Source organism: Stegostoma tigrinum, chromosome 25, assembly GCF_030684315.1.
Source record: "Stegostoma tigrinum isolate sSteTig4 chromosome 25, sSteTig4.hap1, whole genome shotgun sequence".
Classification (NCBI taxonomy): domain Eukaryota; kingdom Metazoa; phylum Chordata; class Chondrichthyes; order Orectolobiformes; family Stegostomatidae; genus Stegostoma; species Stegostoma tigrinum.
In genome coordinates this window covers 48,551,344-48,567,189 of record NC_081378.1, presented here as the reverse complement: position 1 = coordinate 48,567,189, position 15,846 = coordinate 48,551,344, and the positions used below count along the sequence as shown (strand labels likewise).

Here is a 15,846-nt window from a genome sequence, read left to right as displayed (position 1 = left end):
AGAGAGTCAGTGCAAACTCAATGGGCTTCTTCTTGAAATGTAAGGATTCTGTGAAGTGAATAACAGAGAAGGTCATACCATTTCCCAAATGAGCTCACTGCTGACAACATGAAAGTTTGTCATCACGACTTGTTTCAGATGTAATTATAATTAAAATAAGATTTTAATTTGTGACATCTAATGTATTATCGAGAGCCTAAGTTACTCAGAGGTACAGTAAGAACTGCAGATGCTGGAGTCAAAGTCAATAGTATGGAGCTGGAGAAACACAGCAGGTCAGGCAGCATCAGAGGAGCAGGAGAGCCAATGCTTCAGGTGTAGACCCTTCATCAGGTTTGCCTGCTCCTCTGATGCTGCCTGACCTGCTGTGTTCCTCCAGCTCCACGCTGTTTGGCTTATAGAGAGCCTACTTTATTTGCTACAGCATTCCATTCTCAAGATCATTGAATGTTCTTGTATTTATGGAGACTGGCCTGGTTGGTGGGGTCAGAATCTTTATCTTAAAGAGACTGAATAAAATTTGAAGATGATAGGCCAGGCCTTATAGGAAAGAAATCTGCCAGCATAGGAGTATGTATGACACAATTCTGGAGTAGTGTCTTTGCCATCACTGGTGTAACTAGCCTAAATGGACTACAGCGCCCCACAAACCTCCTGAGGGCAGTTAGGAGTGGGCCATAAATACTGACCCAGCCAATGATGCCCCCATCCCATGAATGGAAGAAAGATTTGGGCCAGGAGTCACATAATGTGATTCGCCTACCCTCTTCTGGAGTACTGTGTCCAATTCTAGTCTCCCTGTTGTAAGGAGGATATTATTTATCTCGAGAAGGCTGAGAAGAGATTTACCAGGATGTTGCTGGGAATGGAGAGTTTGAGTTATGGACAAAGGCTGGATAGGCTGGCACTCTTTTAAATGGAGGAAAGGAAGTTGAGGGCTGACCTTATAGAGGGATGTAAAATCATGAGGTATATAGAAAAGGTGAATGGCAGGTGACTATCCCCTAGGGTGGGGGATTTCAAGACTATGGGACATATTTTTAAGGTGAGAGGAGGAAGATTTGAAAAAGACGTGAGTGGCAACTCTCCTTCACAGAGACTGGTTCATGTAGGCAATAAACGTCCAGAGCAAGTGATGGATGTGAGTATAGTTACAATGTTTAAAAGATATTTGAATAAGTACATCAGTAGGAAAGGTTTGGGGGGGGATATGGGCCAGGAGCAGGCAGAAGGCACTAGTTTAGTTTAGGGTTAAGGTCAACACGGACTAGTTAGACTGAGGTGCCTGTTTCTGTGCTGTATGACCCTATGACTCTCTATTACTGGCCAAACAAGGAAAGGGGGATGAGCAAAAAATGCCACATGGAACACATTGGCACACCAAGGCACCAGCGTGACAATGCTGGGAGCTGAAGGGAATGTTATCTCACTAGGAGCTAGATGAACATTTGCTGAAAACCCATTGGCATGAATATCCAGCAGTCCCTGCAGGGCAAGTATAGTGTTATCAATGTGTTCTGTCTTTGGTGCAGCATACTGGCACTCAACACAGCTGTGCTGCAGAAAGAGGAAGAGAAAAAATGTATGGAGTTATTGCTGTGTCAGAAGGAAGCAGAGCTCAGGGAGCTGATGAACAATGCATCAAACCCATCTTCAGAGGTGGATGACCTTAAACGGCAGCTCGAGAAAATACGGTGCAACCTAGAAGATATCCAGCGGAAGTAAGATTACACTTTTATAAGATATCTAGATGTGTTTGATACATATTTATGTGCTTCGATAAACCTACTGCACAAATTAAACAAGATGGACTCTGTATTCCGCTGCCTTTCCCAAACCCGGGCACACAATGCCTGACTCGATTCTACAGGCTTCAATATTTAACATTGCAGGTCATTTCGCCATCTTTTCACTGGCCTGTACAGCCAGGAAATGGAATCAGAATCCAAATCCTGCCAACAGGATAATGAGAATCATTAGTAATAGTAATTACCAATTGAAGTAGTCAGTAGTGATGATAGTGGGCATATTTGTCACTGATAATGGTGTCGGTGGTAATAGTAATGGTCATGGTGAGAATGGTTGCCAATGATAATGGTAGTTGATGGTGGTGCTAATTACTGGTAATGGAGTCAGTGGGAATATGAACACGGGAACATGTGAATCAGGACCTGGAGGATGCCATCAGCCCCTCAAGCCTACTCTGTCATTCAATAAGACTATGGCTTGAACTGCAAATGCACATTCCCTTCCAGCCTCAATAATCCTTCACCCCCATCACCTTCTAAGAATCTACCTACCTCTGCCTTAGAAAGATTTAAAGACTCTTGTTCCACCTCCTTCTCAGGGGGAGAGTTCTAGTGACTCCCCGAGAGAAAGAATATACCTCATCTCCTTGTTAAATGAGCAACTCCTTATTTTTAAACGGTGTCCCCGTCCTCCCGCCCAGTTGTAGATTCTCACACGAGATGAACCCTCCTCTCCACGTCCACCCTGTCAGGATCTTATATGTTTCAACCGAGTTGCCTGTTCCTCCTCTGAACTCCACTGGATACAAGTCTAGCCTGTCCAATCTTTCCTCAGAAGACAACCCACAGGCACCACGGACCACCTGTGCTCTTGGACACACTTCCCATCCCCATCCTGAGCATTGCAAATTGTGTGCAGTGGGCCCATTAGAGACCTGGACCATAGTCAGTAGGCCCCACTGTAACCCACTGTCCTCAGTCTGGGACTTCTCTATACTGCTTCCAATGCATTTACATAGTCTACTTCTTTAAATCAAACATTTATACTGTGCAAAATATTCCAGATGAGGTTTTATCAGTGCCCACTATAACAGAAACATAATCTCTTTTCTTCACTATTCAATTCCCTTCTCAACAAATGACAATCAGCCTTCCTTATTACTTGCTATACCTGCATACTAATGTTTTGTGATTCATTCACTAAGATATCCAAATCCCTCTGCATCTCAATGCTTCGAAATCTGTCTCTACTTACATAAGATGCTTCTCTTTCATTTTTCCTTCCAAAAAAGGGTGAATTCACAGTTTCCCACATTATATGCCATAATGCCACTCTCCTGATATTTTCCCTTAACTTTGTGCATTATTATGTTTAAACATCCAAAGGCCTCTTGAAAGGCGCAATGGAATCTGCCTCCATGATACTTTCCAAGCATTGCATTCCAGAATTTTATGAAGTTCTGTGTGGAAATCTTTTTAATTCTATGCCTCCCATTCTTAAGCCTGGTTAGGAGAGGGAATGGTTTCTGCACAGGATTGTCATAATATGAAAATAAAAACCACTCATCACCTTCTCCTCTCCAAGGAAAAATGTTCCAACTTCTGCAATCTATCTTCACAATGAGGTTTCCCATCCCTGGATCCATTCTTCTAAAACTTATTCAGAACTATCTCCAACGTGTTCATGTGGGCAATGGGCAGCACGGTGGCTCAGTGGTTAGCACCGCTCCCTCAAAGCAGCAGGGACCCAGGTTCGATTCCGCCCTCGGGCAACCGTCTGTGTGGAGTTTGCACGTTCTCCCTGTGTCTCCATGGGTTACTTCAGGGTGCTCCGGTTTTCCTGCCCCAGTCTAGACTAGATGAATTGACCATGCTAAATTGCCCATAGTGTTCAGGGATGCGTAGATTAGGTGGGTTATAGGGGTATGGGCCTGGATGGGATGCTCTGAGGGTCAGTGTGGACTTGTTGGGCTGAGGGGCCTGTTTCCACACTGTAGGGATTCTATGACATCATTCCTGAGTGTGCACATTGAACTGTACACAAAACTACGGGTGAGGACGAGCCAGTGTCTTATCTGGGTTCATCCTTGCCATTGTACTCTATGCATCTATTAATGAAACCTAGCATACAGTATACTTTATTAACACTCCATAAGACCATAAGACATAGGAGTGGAAGTAAGGCCATTCGGCCCATCAAGTCCTCTCCGCCATTTAAATCATGGCTGATGGGCATTTCAACACCACTTCCCTGCACTCTCCCGCAGCCCTTGATTCCTTTTGAGATCAAGAATTTGTCGATCTCTGCCTTGAAGGCATCCAACGTCCCGGCCTCCACTGCACTCTGCGGGAATGAATTCCACAAACCCACCACTCTCTGACTGAAGAAATGTCATCTCATTTCCATTTTAAATTTACCCCCTCTAATTTTAAGGCTGTGCCCACGGGTCCTAGTCTCCCTGCCTAACGGAAACAACTTCCTAGCGTCCATCCCTTCTAAGCCATACATTATCTTGTAAGTTTCTATTAAATCTCCCCTCAACCTTCCAAACTCTAATGAGTACAATCCCAGGATCCCTAGCTGTTCATCATACGCTAAGCCTACCATTCCAGGGATCATCTGTGTGATCTCCGCTGGACACGCTCCAGGGCTAGTATATCCTTCCTGAGGTGTGGGGCCCAACATTGGTCACAGTATTCTAAATGGGGCCTAACTAGAGCCTCATAAAGCCTCAGAAGCACGACGCTACCTGTCCTATTACCTTTAATGTCTTATGCACGTGGTGTCTGGATTCTGAACTTTCTGAGCATCAATCAGAAGAATCCTAACCCCTTCACTTCTGAAGGGTAAAAACGGAAAGAACAATTGATGCTGTAAATCAGAAACAAAAGCAAAAATTCAGAAGTTGCTGGAAAAACTCAGCAGGTCTGGCTGTATTTGTAAAGAGAAATCAGAGTTAACATTTCAGGTCCAGTGACCCTTCCTCAGAACCGTTTTTATTTCAGCTTTCACTTAATTCTTTCATTTTCATGTTATCTTTCCTGCCTCCTGTCCCTCTCTCTCTCCCTCTTCATCTCTCTCAGCATCGCTTTTTGTGCAAACTTTGTTTGTTAGCCTTCATGAATCAGATTGTCAAATTGGTAAAAATTACTTACCTTTTGTAAACAAAGCTCAAATTGTGGTCCAGCTTGTATTGACTGGAGGCAAATTGTGTTTGTCCAAGCAGGCTGTGAATGAAGGACATTCAATGAATCCTAATCCAGACCAATCATTTTGAGCCTGTTATTTAATAACCCACTTTGTACCATGGGCCAGGTTTTCCCTGACACAACTGGTCAGGCAACACATAAATCTCCCCTTTCACCACACGTTGGGCCCTTTACTTGGAAGAGGAATTCAGAGACCAAGACAAAGGTGCAAGACAATGACAGGTGTATGATACACATCAGGGCAAGTGTTTTTGTAACTGTATTTATTCCACACGGTATCTCTCCTAGGATGCTGTGAATTGGCTGTCAATTTGGATGATTTAATAAGGTACATCCAACAGTCCAGCACTCTGTCAGTGCAGGTGTTTGAGCCTCAGTATAGACTCCACATTTAGCTTTCTAACCTTCAGTTAACCAGAACCTTCAGTCTCAGAGGCTACAATATTGCTAATTAATTCATGACTAACTTTGCGCCTATCAACTGTACAATTCCTTACACCCATAAAAATCAATCTGCGGTGCCAAGCTTGAATTTCACCAGCCTTCATGAGTCTGTATCGTAACGTACCCCTGCAATCTTTATTCTTCTAAATACGCAGACAAGCTGGATATTTATGCAACCAAAAAAAAATATGCAAATGGATTACACATGAATTTATAAGTGATATCTGCTGATCAGATATTGAATTATTGGAAAGCAGTCGGATCTCATATTTTGGAATTCTACCCAAAACACAGGAAAATGTTCCCCATTTCTGCCTCCTGGAAGCAGAAACCAGCAACCTCAAGACCGGCACATCGCTAGAATGAAACAAAGACAAATGTGTTGTGCATGATAAATATAATGAATATCCTGTTGTGGGATTGTTCAGGCTAAAATTAATTGTGGTATTTATTTTAAAATGCGACAATTACAGTGAAGCAGAGAATGCATTCCAAGCAATTAGTGGTTCAAGGCTTGGCCAACTGTTTAAACTATTTTAAAAGCAATCTTTGTAGTTCTTGCCAAACTTGCAATTGATTCTGCAAGTGAATATCTTTTGGAAAATGAAGCAGGGATTTCAGGAAACATATACAGCTCCAAGGCTTTGGTGCAATTTCTCAGCATCTTTAAAATGCATTTTCTTTATGAAGATCCAGTAGCTCTTTGTCAATAGTCAGATAATCTCCTTCATTCTCCTTTACTACTCAACTAAATAAGTCCAGAGCGGAGTCTCTTGATTTTCTCATTAAGTTGTTTAGAATTCATATCAGATGACATCAGAAATCACTCTTAAGATCTGCAATTTTCTTGGAGTTGGTTCTATTCCACTGTAGTACCCGTGCCAGAATTGTGGAGAAAAATTCATTTAAACAGGTAAACAATGGTTTCTACCACAGTCCCATCGCAGTTACCTATAATGGAAAGAGAACTGTTTAGGGGAAGTTTGGATCTAAATGTCTAACATGAGTCTGAATTTTTTTGTGCAAACTGACAAAGATTTGATGAACTGAGCTGCTGAAAATGACACAGATTCATGAAAAGGGGCATAGTCACTGCAAACTGAAAGAATATTGAATGATCCAGCAGCTTGAGGAGACTGTTACAGTTCCCTATTGATTTCTCGATGGCAGTGCCTCAGCCAATCAGAGGCAATTCGCTAACTAATTATCACTCATTATCTCCTGTAGCACAGATTGTTGTGACTTTGAAATTTGGCATTTTTGCTTTGGTCCTAATGAGTACAGTATGAATATTCAAGTCCTATAAACTGAATGACAGTCCACATAGGTTTTGGTAAAATGTTAGACAGCAAATAACTGGCTGGCTATTTTTTCTGGACAAGTCTTTGATCCTCATACATGGTAAGCAGAAACAGCAAATTATCTTGATTCCCGGGAATGTATATCTCCCTTGCTACAAAAAGCAGGATGAAATGGGATCGCGACTCTACATTTTGGGATATTTCCGTGGAAAATGGAATTTGCATGGACATTTCTGTCTACATATAAAGGTCTCCATATGACAAGGTGTACCTGCACAAACTTCGTAAAAATTAAAAAGATGAAAGGCAACTGAAAAGTTCCCGCATTAGGAGTTAGAAGATGTTTCCACCAAGAACTATACTCAGAAACGTATCTAGATTCCACATGAATTTCCAAATGAATTCTGCACACTGGACACTGAATTATTGAAAAAGTAAATGCATCTTCTACTTGGATATCCATCCAAAACACAACTTACCTTCAGAAGTAGCGCTACCTTTTCTGCCTCATGGAAATGGAAACTAGAAATATCAAGAGTGCCAGGAATTGGCCGTCCTGTTGTAGGATTGCCAAAAATTGCAATCAGTAGCCTACCTGTCTTGTTCCATCCATGGACCCACTGGCTATCTGGATGTCTCCCTTGGAATTGCACTGCTAAATCAACTGGTAGAAGAAACTCATAAAGTCATCAAAGCTCAGCAGAACATTGAGTTCAGAGGAAGATAGAAGATCCTGCTAAATCCTTAACTTGGGCCACATGAGTGAGGCATTGACATTAAATGCATTGAGGTCACAACATAATTAAAGTGGGCTTGAAGCAATAGACTGACATGAGACAAAACTGCATGTGGTCAAGTGGTTATAATAGAAATACCCAGCAGTGGTTGAATGGATAACAAGGTGTAGAGCTGGATGAACATAGCAGGCTGAGCAGCATCAGAGGAGCAGGAAGGCTGGCGTTTCGGGCCTGGACCGTTCTTCAGAAATGGGCGTGGGGAAGGGCCTTCTGAAATAGATAGGGAGAGAGGGAGAGGCAGATAGAAAATGGATAGAGGAGAAGATAGGTGGAGAGGAGACAGACAAGTCAAAGAGGTGGGGATGGAGCCAGTAAAAGGTGAGTATAGGTGGGCAGTTAGGGAGGAGATAGGTCAGTCCAGGGAGGACGGACAGGTCAAGGGGGCGGGATGAGGTTAGTAGGTAGGAGATGGAGGTGGGGCTTGTGGTGGGAGGAAGGGATAGGTGGGAGGAAGGACAGGTTAGGGAGGCAACGACGAGCTGGGCTGGTTTAGGGATGTGGTGGGGGAAGGGAGATTTTGAAGCTCGTGAAATCCACGTTGATACCATTGGGCTGCAGGGTTCCCAAGCAGAATATGAGTTGCTGTTCCTGCAACCTTCGGGTGGCATCGTTGTGGCACTTCAGGAAGTCCAGGATGGACATGTCGTCTGGGGAATGGGAAGGCGAGTTGAAAATGTTGACTGAATGTTTGGTTTGAAATGAATATTCTATCTTGGAAGCTAAGAAATGCCATGAAAAGAACTTAGGATGTATGTAGTCTGGCTAAAAGACAATGTCAACACAAACAGCAATTAAATTATTTAATACAAACAGAAAGTGCTGGAGAAGCTCAGCAGGACTGGCATCGTCAGAGGAGAGCGATACAATTGGAGTCCAGTTATGTATCATCTTTGGAACAGTAGGAGTCATCACACTGGACCTGAAACATTAACTCTGTTCCTCTCTCCACATATGCTGCCAGACCTGCTGAGTTTCCCTTGCACTTTCTGTTTGTATTTTGAATCTCCAGACTCTGCACCATTTTGCTTCCGTAGAAACTAATTTAGTTACACTAACTCAGTATTCACCTAATGCAAAAAAGTTGCATCACCCACTTTACAGCCAGCTGTTAGCACAATGTTGCCAGCACAATTCCATTCAGGTATGTGCTAAAGCATTTATTGAAAGTGACTGGGAATGATATCCCAGCACTACATCTTATTTCAGCTGCAGTCCCCATTTCAAGGCCACAGAGAACTCTCTACACCCTCCTCGAACACTAGGAACCATGGTTAATTTGAGTTTGTTTTGAACTGGCTTACAGTGGAAGCAGGTGGAGAAGATATGGGAACATAAGAACAGGAGTAGGCCATTCAGCCCCTCAAGCCTATTCCTCCATTCAGTGAGATCATGGTTGACCTGTGGCCTTACTCCATATTCCTTCCTTCGGCCCATATCCCTTAATACTTGTTGCTTGACAAACATTTTACCTATCTCAGTTAAAAATTAACAACTGACCCAGCACCCACTGCCATTTGTCAAAGAGAGCTCTAAACCTATGCCAGAGGTGTAGAAGTGCTTCCTTACATCTCTCCTGAATGGTCTGGCCCTAATTCTCAGACTATGGCCCCCTAGTTCCAGAATTCCCAATCAGGAGATATAGTTTATCTTAATCTCTGCTGTCTTTTCCTGTTAATAACTCGAAGACTTCAATCAGATCACCCCTAAGCCTTCTAATTTTGAGAGAAAACAAGAGTGCCAGGAGTTGGCTGTCCTGTTGTATTTGTATAATCGTTCCTCATAACCTGATCCCTGAAGATCCTTGAACGCCTACATTGTACTCCCTCCAGGGCCAGTATATCCTTCCTAAGGTGTAGTGCCTAGATCCACTCACAGCACTCCAAGTGCGGTTTTGTTTAGGTTTCTTATATATGGATTAAAACATTGCTGAACATCATTAGGAATTAATTTTTAAGGACATAAGAAATAGGAACGGGAGTAGCCTATTCGGCTCTTCTATCCTACTATTCTATAAAATTGTGGGCGATCTGCCCAGGTTTCAAATGCTCTTTCATACCAGTCTTTAACTCCACAATATTTTTAAAAAGTCTTATCTGCCTCCTCTGTAAATACTTTCAATGATCTAGCCTCCACACTGCCTGGGGTGGAGAATTCCAGATATTTCGTTACCATCTGGGAGAAGAAATCCCTTTGGTTCCCAGTTTTGAATGAGGGTCTCCTTATTGTGCAACTATGTCCCTTAAATCAAGGTTCCCCAACTTGTGGAAGCACCTTCTCAACACTTAGCCCTTCAAACTCAATCAAAATCTTGTATGTTTCAATAAGATCACCACTTAGGCTTCTGAATTCTAATGAAAAAGTGGTACAGTCACTGGACTAGTAATCCAGAAACTCAGCTTAGTAATGTGGTTAGTAATCAGAGAAGGAAATCTGCCTTCCTTACCTGATCTGACCTACATGTGACACCAGACACACAACAATTTGATCGACTCCTAACTACCCTCTGGGCAATTAGGGATGGGCAATAAATGCTGGTCTAGCCAGTGATGCCCACGTCCTGTGAATGAATATTAACAAATAAAGACCTGTTTCGCTGTTCAGAATTTGCCAAGGGAGAATTTGGCAAGAATTTTGACAAGTGAGATTAATTATTCTGGCAGATGCTTTACTCTGGCTGGTACGGACATTTGAAATTTCCAAGTTCTCCACAAGATTTCATTTCACCAAGCAGCTATGGGCCTGTGTAAACATTTTTTTATATAGTTTTAAGCCTTGCTATCTTAGTTTAAAAGCAAAAACCCTACTTAAAAGCATTTGTGGTTGTCTGAGTCTGACCATTCCAGTTCTAGTGAATGAATTAGTTTCCCTTTCACAGTGTAGATCATTCTGAATCTATTTGTAATTATGGGCTGATTAATGACCAGTGTGATTCCACACCTGATAACGTATCCATAAAATCTACAAATTTCTGCTCTCTGGGGTATTCATACATTGAGTTAATCACTGGAGTTAAGCACTGAAGATAGCCAGACCAAATTCCAGAATACACAAAGCTCAAACAGAGAATGGAAAGTGCTGGCAATGCTCAGCTGGTCAGGAACTATCTGTGGAGGATGAAAACCAGGAGTAGCAGCTCCAGTTGGTCACCTTCCAACCGAAGGTGGGGAGAAATATCAGAGACAGTGACGTCAATCTTCCAGCCTGGACAGTTGGTGTACCTAAAAACACCCGCATTGGGAACCCTTCTGAATCCTGATGGTGCAGGAATTCCCAGCGAAGATTAATCTTCTGATGGGCACTTTCTCTGTACCTCGAATTTTCAAAACACCTTCAGCTCAAAGTTTGAGTCAGAGATTTCAGAAGGCTTTGACTCAGCCACCTGGATAGTTACCAGGAAATGTTTGACAAATTAAACCCATTCCAATTCTGATGTGATTGTACAATTGATTCACTATCTCCCACAAGAACTCCCCACTGGACCTGTTAAAGTTCTCACTGGACCCTCTAACATCTCCCCCCTCCATTTCCCTGACTCCCCACTGATCTTCCGACTACTTTTGATCCAGCCCTAACTACCCTCCCCACCCCTGATTACCCTACCCGACCTGATCCTCAACCTGACCCTGTTTACCCTCCCCAACCTGATCCTGACCCTGACCCTGATTAGCTTCCCCAACCCAATCGTGACCCTGACCCGGATTACCCTCCCTGACCTGATCCTGACCCTAACCCTGATTACCATCCCCAACCTGATCCTCACCCTGACGCTGACGCTGAATACCGTTCCTGACCCTGACCCTGAACCTGATTACCCTCCTCGACCTGACCCTTACCGTGACCCTGACCCTGATTACCCTCCCTAACCTGATCCTCACCCTGACCCTGATTACCCTCCCTGACCCTGACCCTGATTACCCTCCTCGACCTGACCCTGACCCTGATTACCTTTCCTGACCCTGACCCTGATTACTCTCCCCGACCTGATCCTCACCCTGACCCTGACCCTGATTACCCTCCCCGACCTGACCCTGACGCTGACCCTGACCCTGATTACTCTCCCCGACCTGATTCTCACTATGACCCTGATCCTGATTACCCTCCCCGACCTGACCCTGACCCTGATTACCTTTCCAGACCCTGACCCTGATTACTCTCCCCGACCTGACCCTGACCCTGATTACCTTTCCTGACCCTGACACTGATTACCCTCCCCGACCTGACCCTGACCCTGACCCTGATTACCCTCCCCGACCTGACCCTGACCCTGATTACCTTTCCTGACCCTGACCCTGATTACTCTCCCCGACCTGATCCTGACCCTGACCCTGATTACTCTCCCCGACCTGACCCTGACCCTGATTACCCTCCCCGACCTGACCCTGACCCTGACCCTGATTACCTTTCCTGATCCTGACCCTGACCCTGATTACCCTCCTCGACCTGACCCTGACCCTGATTACCTTTCCTGACCCTGACCCTGATTACCCTCCCCGACCTGACCCTGACCCTGATTACCTTTCCTGACCCTGACCCTGATTACTCTCCCCGACCTGATCCTGACCCTGACCCTGATTACTCTCCCCGACCTGACCCTGACCCTGATTACCCTCCCCGACCTGACCCTGACCCTGACCCTGATTACCTTTCCTGATCCTGACCCTGACCCTGATTACCCTCCTCGACCTGATCCTGACCCTGATTACCTTTCCTGACCCTGACCCTGATTACTCTCCCCGACCTGACCCTGACCCTGACCCTGATTACCTTTCCTGACCCTGACCCTGATTACCCTCGCCGACCTGATCCTGGCCCTGACCCTGGTTACCCTCCCCGACCTATTCCTGACCCTGACCCTGGCCCTGACCCTGATTACCTTCCCTGACCTGATCCTCACCCTGACCCTGATTACTCTCCCCGACCTGATCCTCACCCTGACCCTGATTACCCTCCCCGACCTGATCCTCGCCCTGACCCTGACCCTGACTACCATTCCTGACCTGATCCTGACCCTGACCCTGACCCTGATTACCCTCCCTGACCTGATCCTCACCCTGACCCTGATTACCCTCCCCGACCTGATCCTCGCCCTCACCCTGACCCTGATTACCCTCCCTGACCTGATCCTCACCCTGACCCTGATTACCCTCCCCGACCTGATCCTCGCCCTCACCCTGACCCTGATTACCCTTCCTGACCTGATCCTGACCCTGAACCTGACCCTGATTACCCTCCTCGACCTGACCCTGACCCTGACCCTGATTACCCTCCTCGACCTGACCCTGACCCTGATTACCTTTCCTGACCCTGACCCTGATTACCCTCCTCGACCTGACCCTGACCCTGATTACCTTTCCTGACCCTGACCCTGATTACCCTCCCCGACCTGACCCTGACCCTGACCCTGACCTGACCTGACCTGACCCTGGTTGCAGGTGACATTGATCATCTGTTTGAGATTGTCTCTTTTTTTACCAAAACAAGCAATCAGAAAACATAGGAAGAGCAGAATTGGAGTAGGCCATTCAGCCCATTGACCCTGCTCCATCGTTTAGTTAGATCATGGCTGATTATCTGCCACTTTCCCAAATCCCATGATGTCATTAGTCACAGTATTCCATGTGTGGGTCTGACTCGGTTCTTTAATATGATGACTACCTCAAGCACAGGAAGGTGAGGTCAATCGAGGCAAGTCGGGTTTCTGGATTTAGTGACGTATAATGAAGCAGACTTGGTGCAGAAGCTTAAGGTGAAGGAGTCCTTAGGAGGCAGTGACCATAATATGTTAGAATTTACCCTGCAGTTTGAGAGGGAGCAGCTGGAATCTGATGTAATGGTATTGTAGTTGAATAAAGGCAATGACAGAGGCAGTAGGTAGGAGCTGACCAGAATTGACTGGGAGAGGAGCCTAGTGAACAGCAATGGCAGGAGTCTGTGGGACAAAGTTCAACCCTAGGGAAAGGAAGCATACTGAAAGGGGAATGGGGCAACAAGGGGAGGCAAGGACAGTATAAAAGCAAAAGAGAAAGTGCAAAATGTGGCAAAGTGTATTGGGAAACCTGCGGATTGGGAAGCTTACAAATACCAACAGAGGACAATGATGAAAGAAATAAGGAGAGAGAAGATTAAATATGAGGGTAAGCTGGCCGGTAATAGAAAAGAAGATTGCAAGAGTTTCTTTATTTACGTAAAGGGTAAAAGAGGCAAAAATAGATGATGGACTGCTGGAAAATGGCACTGGAGAAGTAGTAATGGGGAACAAAGAAATGGAGGAGGAACTGAGTAAGTATTTTATGTCAGCCTTCATGGTGAAGGACATGCATAATATCCCAAAAATTCAAGAGTGTTGGGGCAGAGGTGAGTATAGTAGCCATCACCAAGGAGAAGGTGCTAGGAAAACTGAAAGGTCTGAAGGTGGATAAGTCACCTGGACCAGATGGACTACACCCCAGAGTTCTGAAGGAGATAGCTGAAGAGATAGTGGAGGGGTTAGCGGTGATCTTTCTGAAATCACTGCAGTCAGGGAGGGCCCCAGGCAACTGGAAAAATCACTAATGTAAACCACCTCCTCCCGTGCACTCCCCCCACCCCTCGCCCCACCACTGTTTCAGAAGGGAGTAAGGCAAAAGCCTGACTTCAGTTGTTGGTAAAATTTTGGACTCCGGGTCATAGACTTGCTCGCCGAGCCAGTGGGATTGGTTGCAACCCGTTTCATCCCCCTGCTAGGTAACACCCTCAGTGGGCCTCCGGTGGTTGGCATTGCTCCAGTTCTGTTCTTCAGTGTTTTGTACATCAAGACCAGTTCAATGTGTTTATTAACAGAACTCCAGTTGGAATTTTTATTCGTTCACGGGATGAGGGTGCCACTAGCTGGGCAGCATTTATTGCCTATCCCTAATTTCCCAGAGGGCAGTTAACAGTCAACCACATTGCTGTGGGTCTGGAGTCACATGTAGGTCTGACCAGGTAAGGAGGTCAGATTTCCTTCCCTAAAGGGCCTTAGTGAACCAGATGGGTTTTTCTGACAATCGAAAATGGATTCATGGTCATCATTAAATTCTTAATTCCTGATGATACAAAGATAGCTAGAGGGACAAGTAGTATTGAGGAGGTGGGGAAGCTGCAGAAGGATTTAGACAGATTAGGAGAGTGGTCAAAGATGGAGTACAACGTGGGAAAGTGTGAGGTTGTGCACTTTGATGGGAAGAATAGAGGCATGGGCTATTTTCTAAATGGGGAGACAATTTTAAAAATCTGAAGTGAGAAGGGAATTGGGAGGTTTCTCTTTAAGGTGAACTTGCAGGTTGAGTCTGTAGTTAGAAAGGCAAATTCAATGTTGGCATTTATTTTGAGAAGACTAGAATGTAAAAGCAGGAGTGTAATTCTGAGGACTTATAAAACTCTGGTGAGACCACATTTAGAGGCTTTTGAGCAAGTTTGGTCTCCATACCTCAGGAAGGATGTACTGGTCCTGGAGTGGGTCCAGAGGAAGTTCACAAGAATGATCCCAGGAATGAAAGGCTTAACAAATGAGGAACATTTGAGAGCTCTGGGTCTACACTTGATGGAGTTTAGAAGGATGAGGGGGATCTAATTGAAACTTACAGAATACTGAACAGCCTGGACAGAGTGGATGTTGGGAAGATGTTGGAGTGAGTAGGACCCAAAGGCACAGCCTTAAAGTAAAGACCATTTAGAACAGAAAAAGGGAGAAACTTCTTCAACCAGAGAATGGTGAATCTATGGAATTCACTGCCACAGAAGGCTGTGGAGGTCAGGTCCTTGAGTACATGTAAGATGGAGATAGATAGGTACTTGATTGCCAAGGGGATCAAGAGTTTCTCAAGTGGAGAAAGTGGGAGAATGGGGCTGAGTAACTTATCAGCCATTGGTTGAATGGCAGAGGGACTCGATGGGCTGAATGGTATTATTTCTGCTCCAATGTCTTGTGGTCTTATGGTTGTTTCTATTGAACCCAGACCAAAACTTGCCTTCAAACAACTTTTAGACCCTTCATTGAGTGGCGTTTAGCATAGAATTTAATCCATTGCTCTGCCGCAGAGTTGGAGGAATGCTGCATTGCTGGACGTGTTGTCATTTGGATGTGGCGTTAAACTGAGGCGGCCATATGAGTGATCTCTGGGAGCTTTCAAAGGAGAGCTGCAGATTTTCACCCTCTATCCTTGTCAATATTTTATTATTTAAGTCTTTTAAGGTTTGCTGATGAGACTACTGAGGACCTGGAAATTCTCCTGGAACGAACAGATCAGAATCCTCAACTAGAACAAGGAATTAGGTGTCCAACAAAAATCTCCTCTCAGGTAGCTCCTTCCTAGAATCAAGTCACAA

General features: G+C 44.8%; 1 protein-coding gene across 4 annotated transcripts in view; it reads left to right on the top strand.

Annotated features, from left to right (window-relative positions):
- LOC125463072 (prelamin-A/C-like) overlaps positions 1 to 15,846 on the top strand; it is a 114,742-nt gene that overhangs the window by 21,919 nt on the left and 76,977 nt on the right. For all 4 annotated transcript variants that reach the window (XM_048553743.2, XM_059654801.1, XM_059654802.1 and 1 more), the window contains exon 4: positions 1,533 to 1,721. In XM_048553743.2, coding sequence (XP_048409700.2) covers positions 1,533 to 1,721 — 189 coding nt within the window. The remainder of the gene's footprint in view (positions 1 to 1,532; positions 1,722 to 15,846) is intronic.